The following is a 24636-nucleotide window of genomic DNA, read 5'->3' as shown; positions in this document are numbered from 1 at the left end:
ACTCCATTGGTTATGTTGCTCTGCAACATTAAGAGTACTCTCTGTCTCTCTTGTTGAACATTGTGGATTTACATATGCTATTTTGGATGAAGACATGTTTTGGATGAAGATATTTTTACTTGGAAATCTCTTTACTATTAGACTCAGGATGGCCATTCTTCGGGTTTTGTGGTTGGTATTTTCAATTACGCTCAAGATAAACACCCATTCTCTGTTTAGATAAGCATTTGCCAGGGAGAAAAGGAGAAAGACTGTTGGCATTTGCATCCTCGCTGGAATGGAGTTAAGTTTGAAGCCACACCTTGGGTTCCAGCGGAAGCATAAATCCTCAGCTCCACTGAACACCACAAATAGGTGCTGAGAGTCTGAAAAGTTCCCCTTGGAAATGTCAAACATGTGGACCTGTCCCTGGCCAATGGAAACTTTAAGCATAGGAAACACTAAGAGCTCTGTCCGGTTTGGCTCAGTGGTTAGAGTGTCAGCCCTCAGACCGAAGAGTTGTGGGTCTGATTCTGGTCAACGGGATGTACCTAGATTTCGATTCAGTCCCCGACCCTGGTCAGGGTCATGCAGGAGGCAGCCAATCGATGTGCCTCTCTCACATCAATGATTCTCTCTCTCCCTCCCTCCCACTCTATTTGAAGATAAATGGAAAACTATCCTTGGGTGAGGATTTTTTTTTAAAAAAGAAAGAAACACTAAGAAAAGAGGCCACCAAAGTATTCCCTCCTTTAGTGTTTTGTTTCTTAGTTCTACTTCTTATTAAATGCGTTTGTTTGTTATTCAAATTGTTTGCTATTGTTTCACAAACATTGTGACAGCAATTAAGGAATTTTGTTTTAAAGAGAAAAATGTACTTACACCCCCAATACTCTAGAAACTTACTTTGTTGAGCTTTCCAAGGACACATGCCAAAGGACAGGCCGACAGACCTTGGAGTCAAGGGCAGGAGGCCTCTGGAGAAGGGGAGGCCACAGAAACGACAGTGGAACAATGATCCCTTCTGAAATGCAACTTACAAGTTCTTACTCTCACGACAGTGGCACTGAGGGAGCGTTCGCACCATTTGGGAGCCACCGAGGCTGTTTGGTGTTTCAGAACAGCTGTCTCCATGAACTCTTCCCCGGCTCAGCTATTGACTGCCCATGTCCCTCTCTGGCTTCTAAAGCCTCAGCATATGAGGATTTGGCAGCTAGAACAAGGCTGAGCACGATGGACACAGGAAATGGCCCGTGGCTGGACTGGCGCCTGAATGCAGCTGAGTGGGGACACACATGGGGCCTTAGCAAGGAAGCAGCTGTCACTCAACCTACTCAGTTCAATGTCATCAGCTGTGTGTTTCCTTATTCTAAGTGTCTTGACTGTCTTAGGAAGGTAATGCAAATGGTGGGACACAGTACCGCTCTGTCTCAACCTTGTGGTTGGCGTAGTTCTATGGGAAGGGGGAGGAAATGTGGGAAGCAACCTAACATTTATTTATGTACCCCACACTGTGCTGGCACTTTATTTATATATATGCTGCAAAGGAGTGTGACTAAGCCCACTGCCTGTGCAGCCTTGGGCACGTCACAACTCTTCCATGCCTCCTTTTCCTTCTGCAACAATAACAGTAATGATAATGCCTACGTCACAGTTATTATGAGGATTAAATTAATTATTATGTGTGAAGCACTTAGAACAGTGCCAGCAACATAGTAAGTGCTATGTACGTGTTGGCCATTATTTTCCTGACTAGTTAATTGTAACACAGCCCTGCTTATCCTTTTAAGATTGAGGAAACTGAGGCTCATGGAGATTAAGTCAATTACCGGAGATGGCAGAGCCTAAAACCAAACTCAGATTTATCTGACCAAACTGTTTTCTTCTCAGAACAGGACCAGGCCTGCTCAATGCTATCGAATTCCCTCTCCTGCTTGCCAGCTCAGGGTTCAGTTTATTAGCTCTTCTTTGTACTGACAAGGGTGAAATCCTATATGACTGAGGTTCTGTCTTTAATCCCCCATTCCGCCTACCCTTGGCGAAAGGCCAATGGTCTACATGTGGGGGGTATGGGGTTGTGGGGGGAGGAATGTCCCTCTTACAAGTGCCCCCCTATAGGCATAATCGGTTTTTCTGATGTTTCTATGCTTCCTGCATCAGAAAGCAGGGGAGAATCATAACTAAATAAAATATCCGGACGAGCAGGACTCTTATTATAGCCGTGTGGAGTTAGGGGAGCAGTTGGCCTCCCAGATCAGTGCTGTCCAACAGAAGTATAACCAGCCATATATGCAATTAAAGTTTTCTAACAGCTACATTAAAAAAGCAAAGGGAAAGGTGCAGTTAATTTTAATCATATTGAACCTAATAGATTCAAAATATTACCATTTCAACTTGGAGTAATATAAAGATATTAGCGAGATAGTTTATGTATTACGTTTCAAATCCATTATATTTGCACATACAGTCCTTGAGCCATATACCATGCTAGTACAGGTACCAGTCAGACACAAGGATATGTGTACCTCAAGGGCCTTCTGTATTCATGTACCGACTGTATATACCTGAAACTGTCCCCTGTTCGCCCTTCCTCCACGGGCAGATACTCTGATAGAAAAATAAGTGGCAAAAGGAGTCAAATCATTCCTCCTCCCCCAATCATCCTCCATTAGTGCAGTTTTTGCGGAGAGCTGAGATTGTCTGTGTGGTCACAGAACGTTTGTGCCAATCTGCACGCTTTGTTCTTCTCACCATGCAGGCTTGGGCGTGATGATGGGGGGTATTTCAGGTTCTAGAAGGACTCCGGCCAATCTTGGACCCTGACAAAATCCTTTCCAGTGTCTTGTGCCCATGGGGACGGTGTGGCCTCCACTGACGACAGCACCCCCGGAGGGGAGAGCAGCCCGATCTGCCAAGCAGACACTAGGCAGGGCTCAGGTTTCCTGGACCGGATGGCGGGCCGGGGCCCGGAGGCCCGCACGCACTGGCGGGGCACAGGATGCGCGGTCGGGCGTGCGCATCCCGGGCATCCGCTCGCGCTCGGCCTGCGGTGCAGCTGCCGCACATCCGCGGGGGCCACCGCCTCCTCCGGGCCTGGAAACCGCACGAATCTACCCGCCAGGGCCCCGCGTGCTCCCCCTGCAGGGGCCACGGGGCGGAGTCGCCCACCTGTCATCCGAGACGCCCACGTGGGCCGGGGGTTGGGGGTGGGGGTGAGTGGAGGGAGAAAAGGCCGAGGCGGCGCGGGAGACCGGAGTGAGAGTGGGGAGGAGAGAGAGAAGAGGAGGAGAGAAGGGAGCCCCGAAAGCCTCGCGGAGAGGGAGTGAAGCGCGGAAGGAAGAGGAAAGGGGACCCGAGGCATCCAGAGGGGAGCAGGTAAGGAGGGCCAGGTGAACAGGAGGAGAGCGGCGGGCCGGAAAGAGTGGGAAAAGGAGAGGAGGCGGGAGTTAGGAAGGGCTGCGGATAGGAGGAGGTAAGATGGCAAGAAGAGTAGAAGGAGGACGATTCGAGGGTGAGGAAGGGCCGGGGTCCTTCAGGGAGGGGCGGCAGAAAAAGTGGGGCCGCTGCGCCTTTACGGTTGTCAAGGCGACGGCTCTGGCCAGAGCGAGGCGCATTGACGTCAGCAGCCGAGCGGTGATTGGCTGCGGCCGGGTCGTTTCCGGTGGAGCCGCCGCGGAGCCGCTATCGCAGAGTGGATCCGGGCTGGGAGGGAAGCGCGGAGAGAGCTCAGCAGGTCGCAGACTCGCAGCCGCAGTCCGGCGCTCGCCTCCTGCCGTCCCCAGGTGAGTGCGGTCGGCGAGGGGCCCCGGGGCGGCGAGCTTCGCCGCCCCGCCGCCCGTCTGGGGGCGCTGGACCGATCCAAGATGGCGTCACGGGGAGCGACCTGCAGGGGGACGGCCGCACCCCCTGCCCCTCCCCGGCCCAGGCGGGCACCTTCCCGCAGGCCTCACGCCCGGGGCCGCGTCTCCGACCCCAGTGCTGCAGCTCCGGGGCCGCCGGCCGCGGGAACGTCCGCTCCGGGGCCGGGCTGCCCGGCCGCCCCGCCCCCCACCCCCGGCCGCGCGCTCCCCCCACTCGCCTTGCCCAGGCCCCCGGCCCTCCGCGGCCTTCACCGGCCCTGCGCCTCCCTCGCGCCCCGCTGCCGCCGCCCCCGCGCGCCGCGGCCTCCACCCTGGCCTTCCCTCGTTTCCTGAAGGACAACAGCGCGGTTTTTACCGGCATCGGCGTTTCTGGCTGATCTCGGGGACCCGGTAGTTCTTTTCCTCCTTACTGTCTCCCGGTTTTCTCCAGCTTTTCCTCCTTGCCAGGAGCACCCCCCCACCCCCCCACCTCACGATTTTAGCCTGGCTTCTAAATTTCCTTTTGTCCCCTTTCACCTCCCTCCCTTTCCCGCCCCCCCCCCCCCCCGCGGCCGCCTCGCCACCACGGTGGCCTCCGACTAGAGCGGGATGAAGGATCTGCCGCCTCTCTTCACTTCGTGGCCAGGACTGTGGCCTAAGTGCAGTGAAGGGCACTCTCCTGCCCTTTCTCTCGAAAATACGCGTTTCCTATTAACCTCTGCAGCTCTGTGTAGGTGTGGTGCCAAACGACCTAAGGACTCGAGCGATCCCCAGAGGACCGGTCTTTTCAGCAGAGGGAAGGGAGCTAGCACTTTCTCCAGCCGGCTCCGGGGTCCGAGGGGGTGCAGCCTGAATCAGCAAGAGCTTCTCCAAGCGTCCGAAATATTTCCTAGCCTGTCATCCCCTTTGAAACTGGGTGTCCAAACGAAAGAACCTGAGTGTAGAGACAATGCAGGGAACCATTTAAGACAGTAAATAATTTTTGGAGGGAGAAGTTAAATTGTTGGGCTCTTCAGACTAAGTACAAGTACAGAATCAATCTAAGTATGTTCGATTAGAAATAGTAAGGCCATGAAATTCAGATATTCAGGGGTTCACGTGGTGACTACATTATCTTGGGGCATTTTGGTTAATGCGCTACCTTATTACCAGCGTCTGCTTTCTGTCTTTTTAATACATTACTTTGTTTCCCACAAAAAGCGGTTTCATGCCTTAGACCCAGTTCTCTTTAATCTTTGAATGATTTCTTTGGTCAGTTGAATACCTGTATTGATATTCCTGAAAAAAATGTCTGAATGTTTTGAAGCATAAATTACCTGATTTATCATTGTTCTTGGTAGCCTTCGGTATTATCAGAAGTGCATAAAATTCTGCTGAAGGGTATTCTCAGTTCAAATGATTGACCTGAAAAAGTGATATAAATCCATCCTCAAGAAAATTATCTTTTTTTTTTTTAACTTTATTTCTAAAGTAGCAGCTTGATTCTTTATCTTGGGCCTTTAATGTATGTTGTCAGGGAGCTGCATACTTTTTCTCAGTCTAATAATTAGTCTGCTTTTTATTGACCCGTAGGAAAGTTGCCAAAGCAACACGAATAAGAGTGTAGCACTTCAGCTCTTTATTCTAGTATTTCTTTCTGCTTTTACACGTACAGTTTTATCTCATTAGTTTTGTGTGTATTATATTTGGAGAAGTCTGATTAGTATTGATTTTATTTTCAGAGCAGACCACTTATCTTCTAATCTTAATTATTTAGTAATTCGGAATTAGAAGGAAACCAGTTTATGACTCTTGTTAAATTACTAAGCTTTTAATTCCAAAGTAGGGTTAGCTGCCTGTTATAGCTCTATTTTACTTCACATTGAGATCGTCTGAATCCTCTAAAATCCTTTAAATGCAATTTATTTATTGAATTTTCATGTAAATTTAAAATTTAATGTATTTTAATATTTTCCTGACCAGATAAAGAAAATGTTTTGACATTTTCCTGTCCAAATCTTTTATAGTTTACTTGGTAAGATTTTTTTCTTTTTTCTATTAAGGATATTCCCTCTTACCAATGGGTTTAAATGTGTTATCATTTAGGGCTGGAATTTGGTAAAAGAATTTGGAATAAAAGTTTGCTTATGAAACTCATCTGGGGTTCTTTTAAATTTTTTTTTATTACACTAGTAGTTGGCTAATCAGATCCTTTGCCCCAGTGGTTTGCTGGGTGACATTAGGACAGACCCTTGGGATAGGAGTTTCCATAGGGAATGTCAGCTGTTCATTGTGCTTACTTGCTTTTACTTAGAGCCTATTTGTGTGCCTTTGTAATTCTCTGTCCTGTTTACCATTTACCCACTACCCACGTCATCATGATTTTTTTTTTGCAGGGGGAGAACTGAATGAAATTCCCTTAGGGCCTGACTCCTCAGCAGGGGATAGTGGCTCATAACTTCTTCCCTGGAGCTGAGGTTATGGCCTCTTTCTGTTGCTACCTGAAGAGTCTAGAACCTGTAGCAGAAGCCCAATGAAACACTTCTTTGGAAGAATGCTATTTCTCTACACATCTTATCCATTAGCTCCCTCCTTCCTTAAATAAGAAATGTACTTAGGGAGAAGGAGAAAAAAAACCCCTGTGAATCAGTCCTAATGAATATGTTAAGTTAGAGGCCAAACTGACATTTGCTCTTTATAGTTTACACAGCATATGTATGTTTTTCGCCTTGTAGAAAACGAGAACCATGGCATCTGGCAGCTCTGCGGCCACTGAGGAGGAGCGTAGCCTCCGGGAATGTGAGCTCTACGTGCAGAAGCACAACATTCAGGCCCTGCTGAAGGATTCCATTGTGCAGTTGTGCACTGCTCGACCCGAGAGACCCATGGCATTCCTCAGGGAATACTTCGAGAGGTTGGAGAAGGTAAAAATAAATGTGGGGAGATGATGAGATGACCCTGACAATTGTTACATGTCATGCTGTAGAATGTCGCCAATTTGTATCTTTTGGAAGAAAAGGAATTCTGACCAAATAAGTCTAAAATAGAATTTCAAAAGAGAAATGCAGTTAAGGCATTTGTAATTTTTAACTTTGCAATCAGTGGGCTTTATCAGAAAACAAACCTGTGTGCTGTTTATTTGGCATAGGGTTTCCAAGCTTGTTACTATTTTAATTAATACAGAAAACTGGCTAAATAAAATAACTGGCTAGAGACAGTTGATGAGAATGAGGAATTCTAAAGTACTTGAAAGCAGTTCATGTTTTTCTCTTCCTCGGCAAAGCAAGTAAACTTAATAAGCCTTATCCCACTTTTTAAAACCAAGGTAATGAAACTTTGGAGTCTAGCTTGTGATGATGTAGCAGAACTTAAGAATTAGTGAAGTCCATTTTTTTATAGAATATGTCTCAGATGAATTTGTCTGGAGCAGAGATCAAGGTTGATGGTTGCCAAAATTGTATTTTATTTGCAGTTTTGGTCAAGATTCATTTCCTCTTTAAAAAAGTTAAACTAGATTTTATTCTTTGTTTTTCATCCTCACTGTGTGTATACCTGTGACCAAAGCATAATCCCTAAGCAAAATGATAATTTTGCATCAAAGACAATGCTTTAATCATTTCCCTCAAGAAATGATGAATGAGAAAGTTTGGATTGCTAAATGTTTTGAGTAGTTTGATTTGCTGCTGTAAATTTGTGAGATAAATTTACAGGTTATGCATTTTGAAGTTTTGATATGCTTGATAATGATTATGAACAAATTAAGAGGCATCTTAGGTATATGATTATTATCTAAATTGTATAATGGAAATATTTGTAATATATCCCATTGATTTGGACAGTTTCTTAATTAGCATAATTTGTTAGTAAAAGAATCTGTTTAGCCCTGGCTGGTTTGCTCAGTGGTTAGAGCGTCTATTAGAACTTCGACCTGCGGTCTAGAGAGACACGGGTTCGGTTTCCGCTAAGGGCACGTACCTTGGTTGCAGTTTGTCCCCAGTCCTGGTTGGGTTGTGCGGTAGGCAGCCACTCGATGTATCCCTTTCACATCGATGTTTCTCTCTCCCCCCCCCTCATCTGAACAAAAAATGGAAAAATGTCGTCGGGTAAGATTAAAAAAAAAAGAATCTGTTTACATTAAGATTTTAAAAATGTTTGGGTGGTTCAGTGCGCAGGCATCTTCTACTGTTTTCTTAAAAGCTGTTTGTTGCCCTGGCCTATTTGGCTCAGCGGTTAGAGTATCAGCCCGGGAACCTGAGAGACCCAGGTTCGGTTCCCGCTAAGGGCATGTGCCTCAGTTGCACTTTGTCCCTGGCCCCGGTTGGGGTCGTGCGGGTGGGCAACCACTTGATGTGTCTCTATCACATTGATGTTTCTATCTCTCTCTTTCTCCTTCTCTCCCTCCCACTCTATATCTCAAGATAAAATGCAAAAAAAAACCAAAAACTGTTTGTAAAAGGTGGTGTTTAGTACCATATTTAGAACAATTAAAAATAACAACAGTCCCTATGAATTAGAATTGTAGTAGAAAGTCTGTTGTTTTTTTTTTTTTCTTTATTAATTTTTTTTTCTTTTTAGAGAGGGAGAGAGAGATAGAAACATCAGTGAGAGAGAACATCTATTGGCAGCCTCCTGCATGACCCTCACTGGGCGTTGGGCCCACAACCTGGGTATATGCCCTGACTGGGAATTGAACCGGTGACCTTTACACCGGCCGGGCTGGTTTTTTTTTTTTCCTCCTCACCTGAGGACATTTTCCCATTTTTTTGTTCAGGTAGAATGGGAGGGAGAGAGAGGAAGAGAGAGAGAAACATTGCTGTGAAAAGGACACATCGAGTGGCTGCCACCCGCACCACCAACCAGGGCTGGGGACAAACTGCAACCGAGGTATGTGCCCTTAGCGGGAACAAAACCCAGGTCTCTCTGGACCACAGGCGGACACTCTAACCGCTGAGCCAAACCGGCCAGGGCACGGGCTGGTTTTTTTAAATCTTCACTTGAAGATATATTTTTATTGATTTTTTGTTTTGGAGAGTGAGGGAGAGGGAAAGAGAGAGGGAGACGTCAATGTGAGAGAGAAACATCAGTTGGTTGCTTCCTGTATGTGCCTTGACCGGGGATTGAACCCGAAACCTAGGTATGTGTTCTGACCAGGAATCAAACCTGGAACCTTTTGGTGTATGGGATGGCGCTCCAGCCAACTGAGCCACCGCCAGGGCATGCTTTTCTCTTTTTAAAGCTGTTTTCAAATAGTGAAATACTTTAGAGCCAGGCTGCGAATGGGTGTTTCTGTTTTGCAGTAAAGTGCATTCCTGGAGATCTGGTTCTGAAATGGGTCACTGTAAAGTGTGATTCCTCTTTTCTTTGTACATCAATAGAAACCATCAAATGAGGGGTGAAGTTGGTGAGACATTACGTATTTTTATAGGGTGTCGAATGTGTGGTGCTAGTTTCACAGCCTGTACACACCATAGCACTGATTAAGCACTATCAAGGGGGAAGGCACAAAAATCACTATTAGTTTCTTTGCTGATGTGATTTTTAGATTTAATATATGTTGGCTTCTTTACCTCTTAATGAAGGTTGCAGCTTAATAAACTTTTCCTCTAATGCAAGGGTCTTTGTTCACTTGCATACATTTCTTTAGCCAGGACATTTAAGTAAGTATATTTTAAATTTTATAACAGATCAATTATTGTATACATTGGGTGTTAGGTTTATATGTCTGAAAATCTTCCCATTGTTAACTAAGGATCATGTTTCTGGAAACCTCAACTATTCAGTGCGCCAAAAACTTGCACAGACGGTCCATCGAAAGCTTCTGTGTTTTACTTCAGACCATCATCTGGAATTTGAGTCCCCTTTTATGTACATATTGGAACCTTGCCTGCCTGATCAGAGGAATTTTATTTTATTTTATTTTATTTATTTATTTATTTATTTTTATCCTCACCCGAGGACATTTTTCCATTTTTTGTTCAGGTAGAGTGGGAGGGAGAGAGGGGAACAGAGAGAGAGAAACATCGACGTGAAGGGACACATCGAGTGGCTGCCACCCGCACGACCAACCAGGGCCGGGGACAAACTGCAACCGAAGTACGTGCCCTTAGCGGGAACCGAACCCGGGTCTCTCCAGACCGCAGGCCGACGCTGATCAGAGGAATTTTAATAGCTATGACCATTGAGTGTCTCCTGTGTGCCAAATACTATGTCAAGCACTTTACATATATACATGCTCATTTCAGATGTGTGAGGTAGGTGATTATCACCATTTTACAGAGGTAGCCGGTAAAACTAAGTGATTAAGTCACTTGGTTATGATTATACAGTGTAATAGTTTTTGTTGCAGCAGCAATATAACCCTCAAATTTTAGTGGTTTATACAAACAACCTTTTCTATTTCTCCGTCATATGCAGCTCTTCCTGGGCTCAGCACATCTTGTCTTCTTGATTCCACATGTCTTACTCTGGGGCTGAGTGGAAGAAGCAGCCATTATTAGAGTATGCTGCTTTCAAGGCAGAGAGGGGGCAGAAGCTCGAGGGGGCAGAGCCAGACCATACAAGCGGACGTGGTATGACATATCAAAGCAAGTCATAGGGTCAAGCCCCGAGTCAGTGGGGTGGCTGCTTTACCTACAGGGAAGAATGGACTGGCAAGGGAAGGAAGGAACAAACAATTGTGAAAACGTTAAGTGGTCGGGACAGAATATGATCATAAAACAGTAGAATGTAATGGTATTAACCAGTAAGTAGTCTGGGAGTATTGGGGAGTGGGGAGTGTTGTTTTAATATATGAAAAAAGTGAAGCTCCAAGAGACCGACAGAATGACAATAGCAGGAACAAGGATAATTAGAAATCGATTGTGATAATGGCTCTGAGTCATCAAGATTCGGTTGTATCTGATTGCTATTAAAGATGAGAACCCATGAAACATGGTTAAAATCAAAATGCTTTTGGTACCTCAAAATTATCTTTAAAATTCAGTTAGACTACAATTGCAAATGAGATGTTATTTGTGAAGTTTTTGTAAAATTCCAGTGACAAATTTAAGGGGTGGAATTTGTGCTTTTATTTATACTCTTAAACTTTAAACTTTGGGGAGACTTGAGTTTTATAGTTCTGTGTTAATAGGGAATTGGAAAACCTTACTGGTTATTGCAGTTACCAGAATGAAAATGAAATGAGTTTTCAAAAAATGTATTTTTAAACAATTGGTTACATATTTGCGTGATTCAAAATTCTGCAGGTACAAAAGGGTGTAACAATAAAAAGTCTTCTCTCTGTTGTCTTCCTTGAATGCAGCCATTGTTCCATAGGCATGTGGACATTAATAGACAAATTCATATGTAAAAGAGCTGCTTATTCTTTTCAAACACATGTGTGGTATTTCATTGTGTTGATGTACTATAATTTATGTAAAATCATTCCATTAGTGACCATTTGGTTGTTTCCAGTGTTTTACTACTAAAAACAATGGTACAATAAATAACTTTATATATGTCATTTCACATATATGCATATCTTAGAATAAATTTATAGCAATAGAGTGACTGGGTTATTTGGTTAAGAAGTAAACACATTTGTAATCAAATATACGAATGAATTAAATCTTTGTTATATGTTATTCCTATTTTGTGTTTTCTTAGTTGAGATTAGAAAATCCAGAGAAATGAGAAAAATAAACCCCATCCCTCCAAAAAAGAAAATATAAAAATAAGGCATAATTCTGCTAATAGAAATGAACATTATTACTACCTTGGTGGTCATTGTTCTGGACTTTTTTGTTGAGTTTATATATCTCACATTTGTCTTGATGCCAAAATCAGGGCCAAGTACCATACAAGAAAACAGAAAAGTAGGCATCTCAATTTCATTTTTATCAAAAAATTTTCTGAAATCAGTAAATGCTAATAATTTCATTTTGAATTTGAAAGATGGTATACAAAAATAATAGAGAATGAGTCCAATGAAAAAATAGTGGATAACACATTCTTGTTTTTTCATTCTCAGTTTATATCAGGCATAATAATAAACTCATTCTTTGCTGCAGACCTGAGGAATTTCTTTTTAAGGCTCTAGGTTTGATAAATAAGAATGTTAAATAGTTCATCTCAGTTTTTATATGAATTAGTTTAACAAGATTTTTTAAAAGGTAAACTTTTTAAAAATTTAACTTCAAGTATAAACACTGGTGATAATAAAGAATGCTTGTAGCTCTACTGGGAGATTGTTAGAGCTGATCTAATTTAAATTCTTGGTTTCATCACATCTTTTTTTTTTTCATCCTTACCTGAGGATATTTTTGCATGTATCTTCAGATAGAGTGGGAGGGAGATAAGGAGGAAGAGAGAGAGAGAAACATTGACGTGAGAGAGACACATCGAGTAGCTGCCACCCACACGACTCCAACCAGGGCCGGGGACAGACTGCAACCGAGGTACGTGCCGCCCTTAGTGGGAACCGAACCCAGGACTCTCTGGTCCGCGGGCCGACGCTCTAACTGTTGAGCCAAACGGGCCAGGACTACCATCACATCATTTTATTACTTGTTTTTTTTTCTGAGACTCCAGTTAGAAATGAATTCCATGGGCTCAGGACCCTCCTCTGTTGGTTTTTATATTTCTCTTGCCTAACTTACACTTGCCGTGCAGATCTAGAGAATGCTTATTGAATGTATGAAGTAACTCAGTAATCTAGACATTCTTGGATCACTTTGCTGTTCCTGAGTACATTTCTTTTGGGGAGAGGGGAAAGTCTCCTGCTATCTGCAATAACATTCTAAAAACCTAATTCCCCAGGATTTTGTTTTGCAGTTTATTGCTGTTGTGTGTGTGTGACAAATCCATGTCAGTGTTATTATAATGAGTGTCTGATTTTTTTTTTTTTTAATCCTCACCCGAGAACACTCTCCCATTTTTTTGTTCAGGTAGAGTGGGAGGGAGAGAGAGGAACAGAGAGAGAGAGAGAGAAACATCGATGTGAAAGGAACACATCGAGTGGCTGCCACCCGCACAACCGACCAGGGCCGGGGACAAACTGCAACCGAGGTACGTGCCCCCAGCGGGAACCGAACCTGGGCCTCTCAGGACCGCAGGCCGATGCTGTAACCGCTGAGCCAAACCGGCCAGAGCGAGTGTCTGATTTTTTACTTGCATGTTATGTGTCCTTGTACTGATGGCTTTTGTTAATTAATCATTTATTATCTGAGAAACAGTCCTTTCAGAATATTTCTTTTCAAACTCTAGTGCATTTTTTTCCCGTTTGGAATTGGTTTTTTCCCCTTAACTTTTACATTGGGAATAGAGGAAGAGATTTGAAGTAACTTACTGAAATATGAGAATACCGACTTGACATCCTGAAAGGTCGCATTTTATAAATGTATAATTTTGCCCTTGCCGGTTTGGCTCAGCGATTAGAGAGTCGGCCTAAGGTCCAGAGAGACCCAGGTTCGGTTCCTGCTAAGGGCACGTACCTCGGTTGCAGTTTGTCCTCAGCCCTGGTTGGTTGTGTGGGTGGCAGCCACTCGATGTGTCCCTTTCACGTCGATGTTTCTCTCTCTCTCTCTCTCCCTCTCTCTCCCTCCCACTCTACTTGAACAAAAAAAAGATGGAAAAATGTCGAGTGAGGATAAAAATATAAATAAATATATATATATAAATGTATAATTTTTTTCAGGAGGAGGCCAAACAGATTCAGAATATGCAGAAAGCAAACACTCGTGGAGATTCAAGGGAGGATGAAATCTCTCCTCCTCCACCCAACCCAGTGGTTAAAGGCCGGAGGCGACGAGGTGCTATCAGTGCTGAAGTCTACACGGAGGAAGATGCTGCATCATATGTTAGAAAGGTAGGTAGTTTTGAGGTCTCAATATTTGGGGCAGTGATTTCAGGACCCACATGGTAGTTTTCTAGTTTCCTTTGATGAATGTGTGCATGGTTTTGAATAGTAAACCACAAGTATGGTAGATTGTGCTCCATCCTGTATAGTTCTTGGGTACTGGGGAATAGATTTCTGGGATAACATGCATCAGAGACAGTGACTAAGAGTCATTATAAAACAGTGAATAATTGCATTTTGGGAGCTTTCTTTTCCCTGATGTTGTCTTGCAGTAGAAGGAGGTGGTACTACTTTTTCTCTTGAATCATGGTGTTAATTTTTTGACATCCTTTAGTTCATGTTGTGGCTTTTAACCTTTTACCGCATAAGCTTCATCCTAATTGAGTCTTCCTTAAAAGCCAGCTGCCATTTCAGGTTATACTATTAGCTTGAAGGGGGAAGAGAATTTTCCTGGCAAGAGGCTTGTGGAACTAATAGTACACAATCACAGTTTAAAAAATTACTGTCATAGCCCTGGCCGGTTAGGCTCAGCGATTAGAGCGTCGACCTGTGGACCAGAGAGTTTCGGGTTTGATTCCCACTAAGGGCACGTACCTCGGTTGCAGTTTATCCCTGGACCTGGTTGGGGTCGTGTGGGTGACAACCAGTTGATGTGTTTCTCTCACATCGATGTTCTCCCCCCCTCCTGCTCTTATCTGAAGATAAATGCAAAAATGTCCTCGGGTGAGGATAAAAAATTAAAAAAATAAATAAATAATGACTATAACGTTCATTTTGCCTTAGAATAGTGACCTTGGTCAAGGTGTTTTTTGGTTTGTTTCTTTAGTTGGTCACTGGGAACCAAATACCAGCCTTTAAATACCAGTCTGGCTGTAGGCAAGGGGATTAATGAGTCAATATTTGTTGAGTACTTTGTTGATCAAAGGTAGTATATGTGTGTTATGGTGAAAATATTTAACTCAAAGCAGTCTTGTTTAAATACCATAATGTAGCTTGTCATTTTATTGACATGCGGGTTGCAAGCATGAAATGTTTTTGGTTTATGCAATCGTCATTTGACCTGTTCTTTTTCTAGGTCATACCAAAAGATTACAAGACAATGGCTGCTTTAGCCAAGGCCATTGAAAAGAATGTGCTGTTTTCACATCTTGATGATAATGAGAGAAGGTACGTACAAGTTCTTCGTTACAGTTTTCCTGTACAACTGTGGTCCCAAACTAGTCATCATTGTTGCACATTTTAATGCTCATTGCTCACCTGATGACAATCCCTGCTGAAAATATAGGCGCTTGAATTTTAAGGTTAATATTTGAAATCCATAGAAGAGGTACATGAAATGTAATACGAGGCCTTTTGTCCCTTGCAGTGACATTTTTGATGCCATGTTTCCACTTTCCTTTATTGCTGGAGAGACTGTTATTCAGCAAGGTAAGGGCTGGTGCTTTGTGGCGTGCAGTATTATTCTGGGGGAGGAGATGAGGCTAGGATTTTTTAATATTGAAGTTTGTTTTCCTCTTTTAGCTAGCCAATTTCCTTGTGTTACACTACTGAATTTTTCTGTTTCTTTTGAGAATTAAAATCAGCTGAGCTAAAAGGCACACTTTCCCTAAGGGACTAATATTTCCCTACCACCTGATACAATTTTATTTATAGTAACTGTTAAAGGGTATTTCTGCATTTTAATTTGAATGTATGAAATTTCAGAATTACATATCTCATGCATCTCATATATCCTTTATATTACTAACCACTTGTAAAATAAAATAAAGTAGATAGTAAGCAAAACTATATTCTTCGTCATGTAGCTCATCTATTCATGAGATTTTATACCTTCATTGATTCTTACTTTTTTTGCCCACATATACTAACATGGATCTAATCTTTTGAGTCGCTCCATCTCCTTTGCCTTTCTTACCTACTCTCGATCTTTTCATGGGTCTTTATAATCCATGTATTTTCCCATTTGTGATAATCTGATGTTTTGTTACTTAGTATTTGGTTTGGTGCTTGTTTTGTTGTTGGTATAGAATGATAGGCAGTTAATGTTTTTGTACACATATATGGTTGCTTTTTAAGTTGTTTTTTAGAGGTTTTTTCTATCATGAGATGACTGAAAATTTGATCAATTTTATGATTTTAAAAATATATTGCTGGACTTTTTTCCCCTGAAAAATTGTGTTAATTTATAACATACAGTTTTCTCTAATAGCAGCACTATAAATAAGTTTATTATTTTACATTAATTTGATAGTTTCTTTTGTGTTTTTATAATTTGTAAAATTCTTCTAATTTTTTTACTCTTCTCTCCTCTAGGTGATGAAGGGGATAACTTCTATGTGATTGATCAAGGAGAGATGGATGTAAGATTTAATAAGAGCAAAAATATGTTGATAATCTTAAGAGTCAATGTATTGCTATATATTGCTTCTGAGAGTTTTTGAAGGGCTGTTAGAGCCCTGTATGCCAAATTCCGTCAGTACCTTTGCCAAATATTTTAATGACAGAGAAACTTTTTAAAGATAATTTTCCTTAGATAGACATGCAGTTCAGAACTTTTGCTGGAGTGATGGTTAAGCCGTGCTGGGTGCTGGAGTAAGATGAGTGTAAGGGAGATTCTGGACCCAGTCATTAGTTATGAGATGTGGTACAACTTTCTTGATCTGTAAATTTTGTTTACAAACGAAATGGGAATACTAATGGCATTGTTCTCATAGGATTATTAGAAAATTCAGTGCCTTAGGCAAGTAAGATACCTCTTAGTACAGTGCTTAGCACACTACTCTGTAATATGTATGGTTTTTATTAATGCTAGTTCACCTTTTTGCCCTGATCATCAGTACAGAGTACCTTTACTTACGATTAAACCAGGTAAATTACAGACACTCTGAACTTACCTCGTTGTTAGAAATTAAGTATTTTGCTATGCTGTATACTGAAAACATAGTGTATCCTATTTTAAAACAAAGTTCAGGATTCTGACCCCTGAAAAAGGTTTGTGGGTTTTTAATACTTTGGTGTTTGTGTATGTAGAAAAAATAATTCTTTGTCATTTGCATTTTAGGTCTATGTCAACAATGAATGGGCAACCAGTGTTGGGGAAGGAGGAAGTTTTGGAGAACTTGCTTTGATTTATGGAACACCTCGAGCAGCCACTGTCAAAGCTAAGACAAATGTGAAATTGTGGGGTATTGACCGAGACAGCTATAGAAGAATCCTTATGGTAATACCATGGTTTTTGGAGTGTGATTTAGATTACCTGTCTATGTAACTAATGTTTAAATGGAATAATATCACCAAATTAAAATGAGAATGTTACTTTTAATGATTGAATGCTTTGCATTAAGCTCACTATAGCATTATTCATTGTACCATTTGAGACAGTGATCTTTTAGAACAAAAATTTGGCCAGGAATAACATGGGAAACAAATGTATATACATAATGGTCAGTGCATGTTTGGAACTCTATTTGCTGATAGGCACATCTTTACTTACCTAATCTTTACACATCACAGATAGTCTGATAGGTGCTGCTTCTAAGTGCATAGTGTTTTTTTTAAGGACATTTTGAAGTAATTAGCTTTCCTAAACTGAAAGTGGGTTATCGGTAATGCAGATGTCATGTTCCTGCTCACTAAAGGAATAAACAAAATAATAAAATCATTGGAACATTCTGCTGACATTGTCAGACTTTTTGAGAACTTTGTAACAAAGTTATGGAGTATCTTTGGATGTTTAAGTCCCAACTGATGGCATTAGTCATCTTGAATGGTTTTCTAAATCTGTGTAGTGCCTGTCTGGCTATTGACTATGTACAGTTAGATATACTTTGAAAATTTTCTGTATTAGGGGGATGGATATGTATGTATGTATGTCAATATTTATAAGTACATAAATTGCCAAGGCTATTGTGTAAGGAATGTCTATTATAGGGGACTATGTGTTCCCCCTTCCCCCCCTACATATAATTAACAAACTTTGCAGATAAGATAACTTGGTTAAGTTTGGGGCTATGGCAGTTTTTGGGGTGGATGGGCTGTAAGTGGTAGCAGTTTATTTTCTTCCGTGGAGGGTGGGGTTATGGGGAAAGACCCTGAACTGGAAATATATTCCGCTATAGTCACATATATTGGTTGGGTTTTTTTGTTTTTGTTTTTGAGAATTGATCATTTGCTTTTTTTGCTTGTCACTAATTGGTGGTGTGAGGAACTGTCTTTGGCCATTTACTTGGTGTTCCTTTTAGGGACAAGTTGCCAAGAGCTTTTTGTTGAGCTAAAGAGGGAGAGGGGCTTACCAGCTTCAACACGAAGAAAAATAATCATGTATCAAGAAGCAGCAGCAATAAGCTGCGATTTCTTTCTCTTTTTTAATTTACTTGAAACTTAATATTTATTGTTCCACAGCATTATTTGGCAATTACACATTTTTTTTTGACATATCATGTTTATTACTTTTTTTTTTTTTTTTTTAGGGAAGCACTCTGAGAAAGCGGAAGATGTATGAGGAGTTTCTTAGTAAAGTGTCTATTTTAGGTGAGTTTTGAAAGATTGTATGGAGAATTATTAAACTGAAGTGTTAGCAGTACTTAAACAGAATTTGTTGTATTTCATAAAAACTGTAGTTGTCAGTTCTGTTTTTGCCAATAGTAATGTAAAACATGGAATACAGAGTTCAAGTTTGACTAAGTTAGAAGTGATTTCAAAGTGTGTTTAATTTACTAGTATGTGCCAAACCTCTCCATTCGAAATTATTGAATCAGGGAAGGCTTTCTGGAATTAATGTGCTACTCATCTTCTCCTGGAGAGAGAGACAGAAAGGCTAAAGGTGTCCTGACTGTGGACATTTACAGTCATTCCTCCTGTGACTTATGTCTTTTACTCCATCAGTGAGTTTATTGGTTAAGGAAAGTGAGTATTTCCAAGAGTGCATTTCCTCTAGAAAGATGAGGTGTCATTTGCTTTCTGTGAAAAAATGCTGGAAGTTTTGTTGACATTTTGGAGCTATGTGTATGTATTGTTGAGCCTGTTCTTCACAGAGAAGGTAAATGGCAGTGTTTGTAAGGGAGATGTCTTCTCTTCTTATGTTACAGTCAGTTGATTTCCCCCCTCTAATTTGTCCTCTCTGAAATGGTTACATTTGCTTAGTATGTTGGGTGTTAACTTTTTTTCCAAAGGCGAAACTATTTTCTAGTTCTTACTTGTTTGATAAATTAATGCAACTGAGGACTTAAATAGAGAAATTATTTCTATGAACCTCTGGAATAATGTAGAGGGACACTCTTTTGGGGTCTGTAATTGCAGGTTTGATTTGCATTGGTGGAAGCTTTTAGGAATATGTAATGATTACATTTTTTATTTCTTTACCATTGGGTAGTTGGTCTAAATTAACCTGGCCACTGGGTTGCTGAAGTAAGGCTGTAGGGGTATCTGTGAGTAACAGGAGGGTCTTGCTGAGACTAGAGGTAATTGAAGACACACTCTATGTTTAATCTGAGATGCTACTCAAATAATTGAATAGGCATGGTTCTGTGGTTGATTTTCTTTATATTTTTTGTTTTGAAATTTTTAGCAACACCAAATAATGTGGAGAAATTCTTTTGATTCTTGCTTTTCAGAATCTTTGGACAAGTGGGAACGTCTCACGGTAGCCGATGCACTGGAACCGGTCCAGTTTGAAGACGGGCAGAAGATCGTGGTGCAGGGAGAGCCAGGGGATGAGTTCTTCATTATTCTGGAGGTGAGAGCTCTGCACTGACACTGAGGGAGGTGGGCACTCTCGGAGACAGGGTCGTTCTGATTCACACCCTGAGATTTCAGAATACCTGACGGTTTTACTTAAAAATTACCTTTTACTTTGAAACGCTGTTGTTGGTTTTCTGTCAGACCACCACATTTGAAATGTATTTGAGTCAGAATTTAGAAGGGTTATTCATGAAGTAATAGCCAAATTCTGACCTACTGAAATTAATCCTACTTATGCGACCAAACAAACTATTTAGCATAACAAACTCTAAAGGTTCTGCACCATTTTTATTAAAATCATGTGTTTGAGCTATTTGGCAACCAAGGATCAAAGGCAAGGGTTTCAATGCTAAAAGTTACTGTTTTATATCTTCATAGTCCATGAAATATATAGCAGATACTCTTGACTGACAATTAGATCCAAAAGGCAGATTTTCTATAAATGTGCTCAGTAGATGCTATTTGGTTTTATTTAATCTGGGGATGTAGTGTGTGTGTGGGGGGGGATCAAGGGACTCTTTCTGTGAAGGGCCATATGGTAAGTGCTTTAGCTTTGTGAGCCTTAGAGTTTCTGTCATGAAGACTCAACTTGATTGTCATAGTGCGAAAGCAGCCGTGGACACTGAATGAATTGGTGTGTTATTCCTATGAAATTTAGCTATGAAAATAGGTAGCAAGCTTGGATTCTGCCCCCCCACCCCAAGCTTGCTAACCTGTGTGAACCCTTCAAGTTACCCAAGTACCTTAGCTTGATGAGAAGGGCCTCCTATACTAGTGTGCTGCTGGGTAAATAGGAATTAAGCTCATCCAGTTACTCTTTTAAGTCAGCTTTTATCATATGAACACAGAGGATTTGAAATAACTGTGCAATCCTTTTTTTCCCCCCAGAGTAGCAAAAATTGCATATTTTATCAAAATGCCACCCTACATTTGAAAGTATTTGTTTGGCTTTTTGGTGCTTTTCTTATAGGGGTCAGCTGCTGTGCTACAACGTAGGTCAGAAAAGGAAGAGTTTGTTGAAGTTGGAAGATTGGGGCCTTCTGATTATTTTGGTATGTAGAATTCCTTGCAATAAATACAAAGTTTCTTTAAGTCACCTTTAAAGGTGTGACATTGCAGTCTCATGATTTGTCTTTTCTTCTGAATTTTATTTTATTTTATTTTATTTTTTTATCCTCACCCGAGGACATTTTTCCATTTTTTGTTCAGATAGAGCGTGAGGGAGAGAGAGGAAGAGAGAGAGAGAGAAACATCGATGTGAAGGGACACATCGAGTGGCTGCCACCCGCACGACCAACCAGGGCCGGGGACAAACTGCAACCGAGGTACATGCCCTTAGCGGGAACCGAACCCGGGTCTCTCAGTACCGCAGGCCGACGCTCCAACCGCTGTGCCAAACCGGCCAGGGCTGAATTTTATTTTTTAATTGCAATCTTATTTGCCTTTCAGAGAACTAGTGTGAGATTTTGACCTTTACTCAGTTAATAATGAAGTTATTGATCGTCTGATCTATCAGTTGGTTTTTTAAGTACAGATGTGGCCTGTACTAGGTTATTAAGAGAAATACATATATGTTTTCTCTTTCCCAGAAGCATACCTCTGAGAAAATGTTTCCCATAGAAGCTAGCCTCCTCTTATTCCTGTTTCTTCCTTCTCCAGGTGAAATAGCACTACTGATGAATCGTCCCCGTGCGGCCACCGTGGTGGCTCGTGGCCCTTTGAAGTGCGTTAAGCTGGACCGACCTAGATTTGAACGTGTTCTTGGCCCGTGCTCAGATATCCTCAAACGGAACATCCAGCAGTACAACAGTTTCGTGTCACTGTCTGTCTGAACTCTGCCTCCTGTGCCTCCCTTCTCTCCCCTCCCCAGTCCATGCCTCACTCTTGCACACTGCTTTATTTTCCCTGTTTGCAACACCACGTGGCCACTGGCATCGCAGCTTCTTGTCTGTTTATATTAAAGTTGCTTTTATTGCACCGTTTTTAATTTGGAGCATTAACTGAATGCCGATACACAGTAAAATAGAGAGTTCTATGGAGACTTTGCTGTTACTGCTTCTCTTTGTGCGGTGTTAGCATTCAACCTGGGCAGTACGTGCCGTGCATTTTGGTGAGGGCAGATCCCTGCACCAAATGAATTACCACAAAGTAATGATGTAACAGTGCAAGATTTTTTTTTTTAAGTGACATAATTTCCCAGTTATCATAAGCATATTGTAGACTGTGGCCATATTTGCTGTATTTCTTTACAGAATAAATGATTTCTCATTAAGCTCTAAGGATTAGGAGAAATGGATATAGAAGAATCTTAGACAAGATATCTGCCTGTATTTACACTAGGTTAAGGGTGGGAAAATGCCCATTTTTGCTACTTATCAGAAGGGTAAGATCTGTTATGGTAATTTTTTTTTTTTTAATCAGAATTTTTGTTTGTCAAAGCTAATTTGTTTGGTATTGCTTATATCTTGTTACTGTTTCCGGTTCTGAAATACATTTAGGTGTGGCTCTCCATACCTGCCTTTTGAGTTGGAAACAAAATCGTAGAGTGCAAATATGGATTATGATTTAACTACATCTGCCTCAGCTCACAAATTCTGAATAAACCTTTATCCAGCCAGTGCCAAATATTCATCATCAGATGCTGACGTGAGAGTGAGAATTTGAGGTCGACACTCTTGGTTGTTAACTTAGAGCTTTTGGTTAGTACACATCTTTCAATGACTCCAGGATAATCTCCTATGCTCATTAAACACTGATTCCAGGAGATTGGATTTGCTGGGAATAGATAGAATATATGGAGCAAACATCATAACCGAAAAATGGAGGTGATGTTGCTAAAGGGAGAAACGCCAGTTGGACCGAGTTCATTGTTGGGAACTTTGCCCCACTAAATTCATTGGGGCAAGAGATTTGGGAAGAAGTTTTTTACTTTGGTTTGACCTTTTCCCCTCCTTTTTACATCAAACTAGAGTTTATGGTGGGTTAGGGGTGGGTAGGATGTGTCTGTGTTGCTTCAAACTGGTCTAAAAGGCCATCCTGCTGAAAAGTGCTGCTGTCCCATCTAGCATTTGTTTCTCTGGCAGACGTGCTTGTTTTTTTAAAGTAAGCTTGTGTTTGAGTCTTAACTGTATTTCAGTATTTTCCAGCCTTATCAACCTTATGTGTTACATTATTCCATGTGCACCAATGATACCCAACAGTTTATTTTTATTATGTTATTTTTTTAAAACAAAATCTCACAGTTCTGTAATGTAGGCACTTTTATTTTTATTGTGATTTATATGTAATGTAGGGTTATATTTGGGAGTGACTGCAAGCATTTTTCCATTTGTATGCAACTGACTCTGATTATTAATCCCCTCTCCTATCCTTTCCCAGGTCATTTAAATTGGTCATGGTAGATTTTTTTTCATAGATTTGAACAGTTTTTAGGTTGTTACTAAGTTTGGAGTATAAATCTGGGAAAGAGGTTTTATTTACATTTTAGTGTGGGATAGAAAGCTACCTTATTACAAATTTTTTATGTTTCAAAATAATCTATATTAAATGAGGATTTTCTGATCTATACATTGTGTTTAGCTACTCTTTTTATATTTAAAAAATTAAAAATAAAAATTATGTTCTTATTAGCATAAAGCTTGATTTGATCTTTGTTTAAATGCCAAAACTGTATTTACAATGCCATAAATTGCAGTTTCATGTATGTGTATACTCATGTTCGTGTATATTTAGATACATATAATGCTTCCTAAATGAGTTTTGCTCTTAAATCATTTGGCTTGCTGTTTACTCCCTTTTGTAGTTTTTAATCTAAGGAATTTTAAGTCTAAATTTAAGAATTATCACATTTAAAGCTTTATCTTTGTGCAATCTGAGTATATGTGAGATATCATGATTGGCGTAATTTGTCTTAGTTGATAATCAGGACTTTAGAAGTCACTTCTGGGCTTGGTAAATGAATTTCTCAGATCTGTTGCTCTAGAAAGCATAGATGGCCAAAGGACCATTTTGTATTGTTTCCTGGTTACTAGTCTGATTATACTGTGTGTGCTAATATACTCTATTCTTTTTGTTGTAGATTGTCTTAACGGTAGGTCAAGTAATAAAAAAAGATTAAATAATTTAAATTCTTAAATGAATCCGTTTTTCTTCTCTTTGTCCTTTTCTTCTTTTCTCCCTGCCCCTCTCTCCCTGGTGGGCAAGAATGAAAATCAAAAGTGAATTACGGGATGAGTGTTTGGAAAGAGGCATATGTTTGATCTTAATGGTTCCCAAGTTAGTTTGTCAAAGAATGAATCTGAAAACCTTGCTTAAAGGGTAATTGAGATATAGCAGATCTGTTCACAGAGTAGTGGAAGGAAAAGATTAAATCAGAAGCTGAAGATTTTCTTTTTATTGAGGACTGGTTCTCTGGCTTTAGAACTTTCCCAGACTTAGCAGGGAAACATTATTTCTGGATCAGCATACTCTTTGGTTTAAATGTAATAAACACTTAGATATTGAGGTATGTTTATATATTTTGCATATATAAAGTCTTATTTCTCATGTCTACTTGGCAGATTTCTGAGGAGTGAGAGAATTAAGTTGTTCTCATTGTATATCAGTATTTCTTTATGTCCAATGAGGTGGAGATGGTTGTATTGCAGACCACCCTTTAATTTGCACGGTTCTGTAACATCTCGTCCATATTGAGTAACCCCTTCCCTCAGCTCCCTGGTGTCGGAAGCTTTAGAATTACAACAGAATACAACTAAAAATGTTTCTAGGTTGCCCCAGCTGGTGTGGCTCTGCTGAGCGTTGCCCTGTGCACCAAATGCTGGTTTGATTCCTGGTCAGGAGCTATGCCTGGGTTGCTGGCTCGATCCTCGGGGGTGTGCAGGGGGCAGCCAACCCAGGTTTCTCCCTCACCTTCCTCTCTAAAATCAATAAAAACAAAATTTTAAAAAATGTTCCTAGATTAACTGATGGTTATAGTTTAATTCTCTAAAACATCAGCTCATGCGCAATTATTTTTTAATGACTTAAATACCAACATTTTAAAATTGAAGTAGCATGTCAGTTTTCTTAATACTGTTGTATCTCCAACCACAAACTACAGTAGCTGAACCCTTTTTGTAAAACAACCTTGAGCAGCAGTGGCTAGGTCACCATTTAATACATCCCCCAAGTAGCTGTCGTGACAGTTATTCGTAAAGGCTGGAAAAAGAATTTAAAAGGGGGCGTCATAAATCTCTCTTCTTACCCTGTGGAACTTTTACGTAGAAA

At 40.9% G+C, this 24636-nt stretch overlaps 1 protein-coding gene across 2 annotated transcripts; it reads left to right on the top strand.

Moving 5' to 3' along the window:
- The first annotated feature begins 3232 nt into the window (after positions 1-3232).
- PRKAR1A (protein kinase cAMP-dependent type I regulatory subunit alpha) lies at positions 3233-23498 on the top strand. 2 transcript variants are annotated; one of them, XM_036268817.1, is made up of 11 exons: positions 3233-3354; positions 6533-6721; positions 13471-13641; positions 14708-14799; positions 14999-15060; positions 15946-15992; positions 16694-16852; positions 18102-18162; positions 19245-19366; positions 20342-20423; positions 21031-23498. In XM_036268817.1, exons 2-11 carry the CDS (start codon positions 6545-6547, stop codon positions 21201-21203), a joined length of 1146 nt encoding a protein of 381 aa, XP_036124710.1. In that variant the 5' UTR covers positions 3233-3354; positions 6533-6544; the 3' UTR covers positions 21204-23498. The 2 variants fall into 2 exon arrangements, with proteins under 2 accessions (XP_036124710.1, XP_036124709.1); XM_036268816.1 differs by lacking the exon at positions 3233-3354 and adding an exon at positions 3620-3761.
- Positions 23499-24636: the final 1138 nt, after the last annotated feature.

The sequence above is a fragment of the Molossus molossus genome, unplaced genomic scaffold (assembly GCF_014108415.1).
Source record: "Molossus molossus isolate mMolMol1 unplaced genomic scaffold, mMolMol1.p scaffold_m16_p_19, whole genome shotgun sequence".
NCBI lineage: Eukaryota > Metazoa > Chordata > Mammalia > Chiroptera > Molossidae > Molossus > Molossus molossus.
The sequence above is the reverse complement of the archived record's forward strand: the minus strand, read 5'-3'. Positions and strand labels throughout refer to the sequence as shown.

Bases quoted from the DNA above. Each gene is read 5' to 3' on its own strand.
- PRKAR1A (XM_036268817.1), top strand. From the start codon at position 6,545: ATGGCATCTGGCAGCTCTGCGGCCACTGAGGAGGAGCGTAGCCTCCGG. The intron at 15,993-16,693 runs GTAAGATTTAAT...TTTGCATTTTAG, and splicing joins TTGATCAAGGAGAGATGGAT to GTCTATGTCAACAATGAATG. The intron at 16,853-18,101 runs GTAATACCATGG...TTTTTTTTTTAG, and splicing joins GCTATAGAAGAATCCTTATG to GGAAGCACTCTGAGAAAGCG.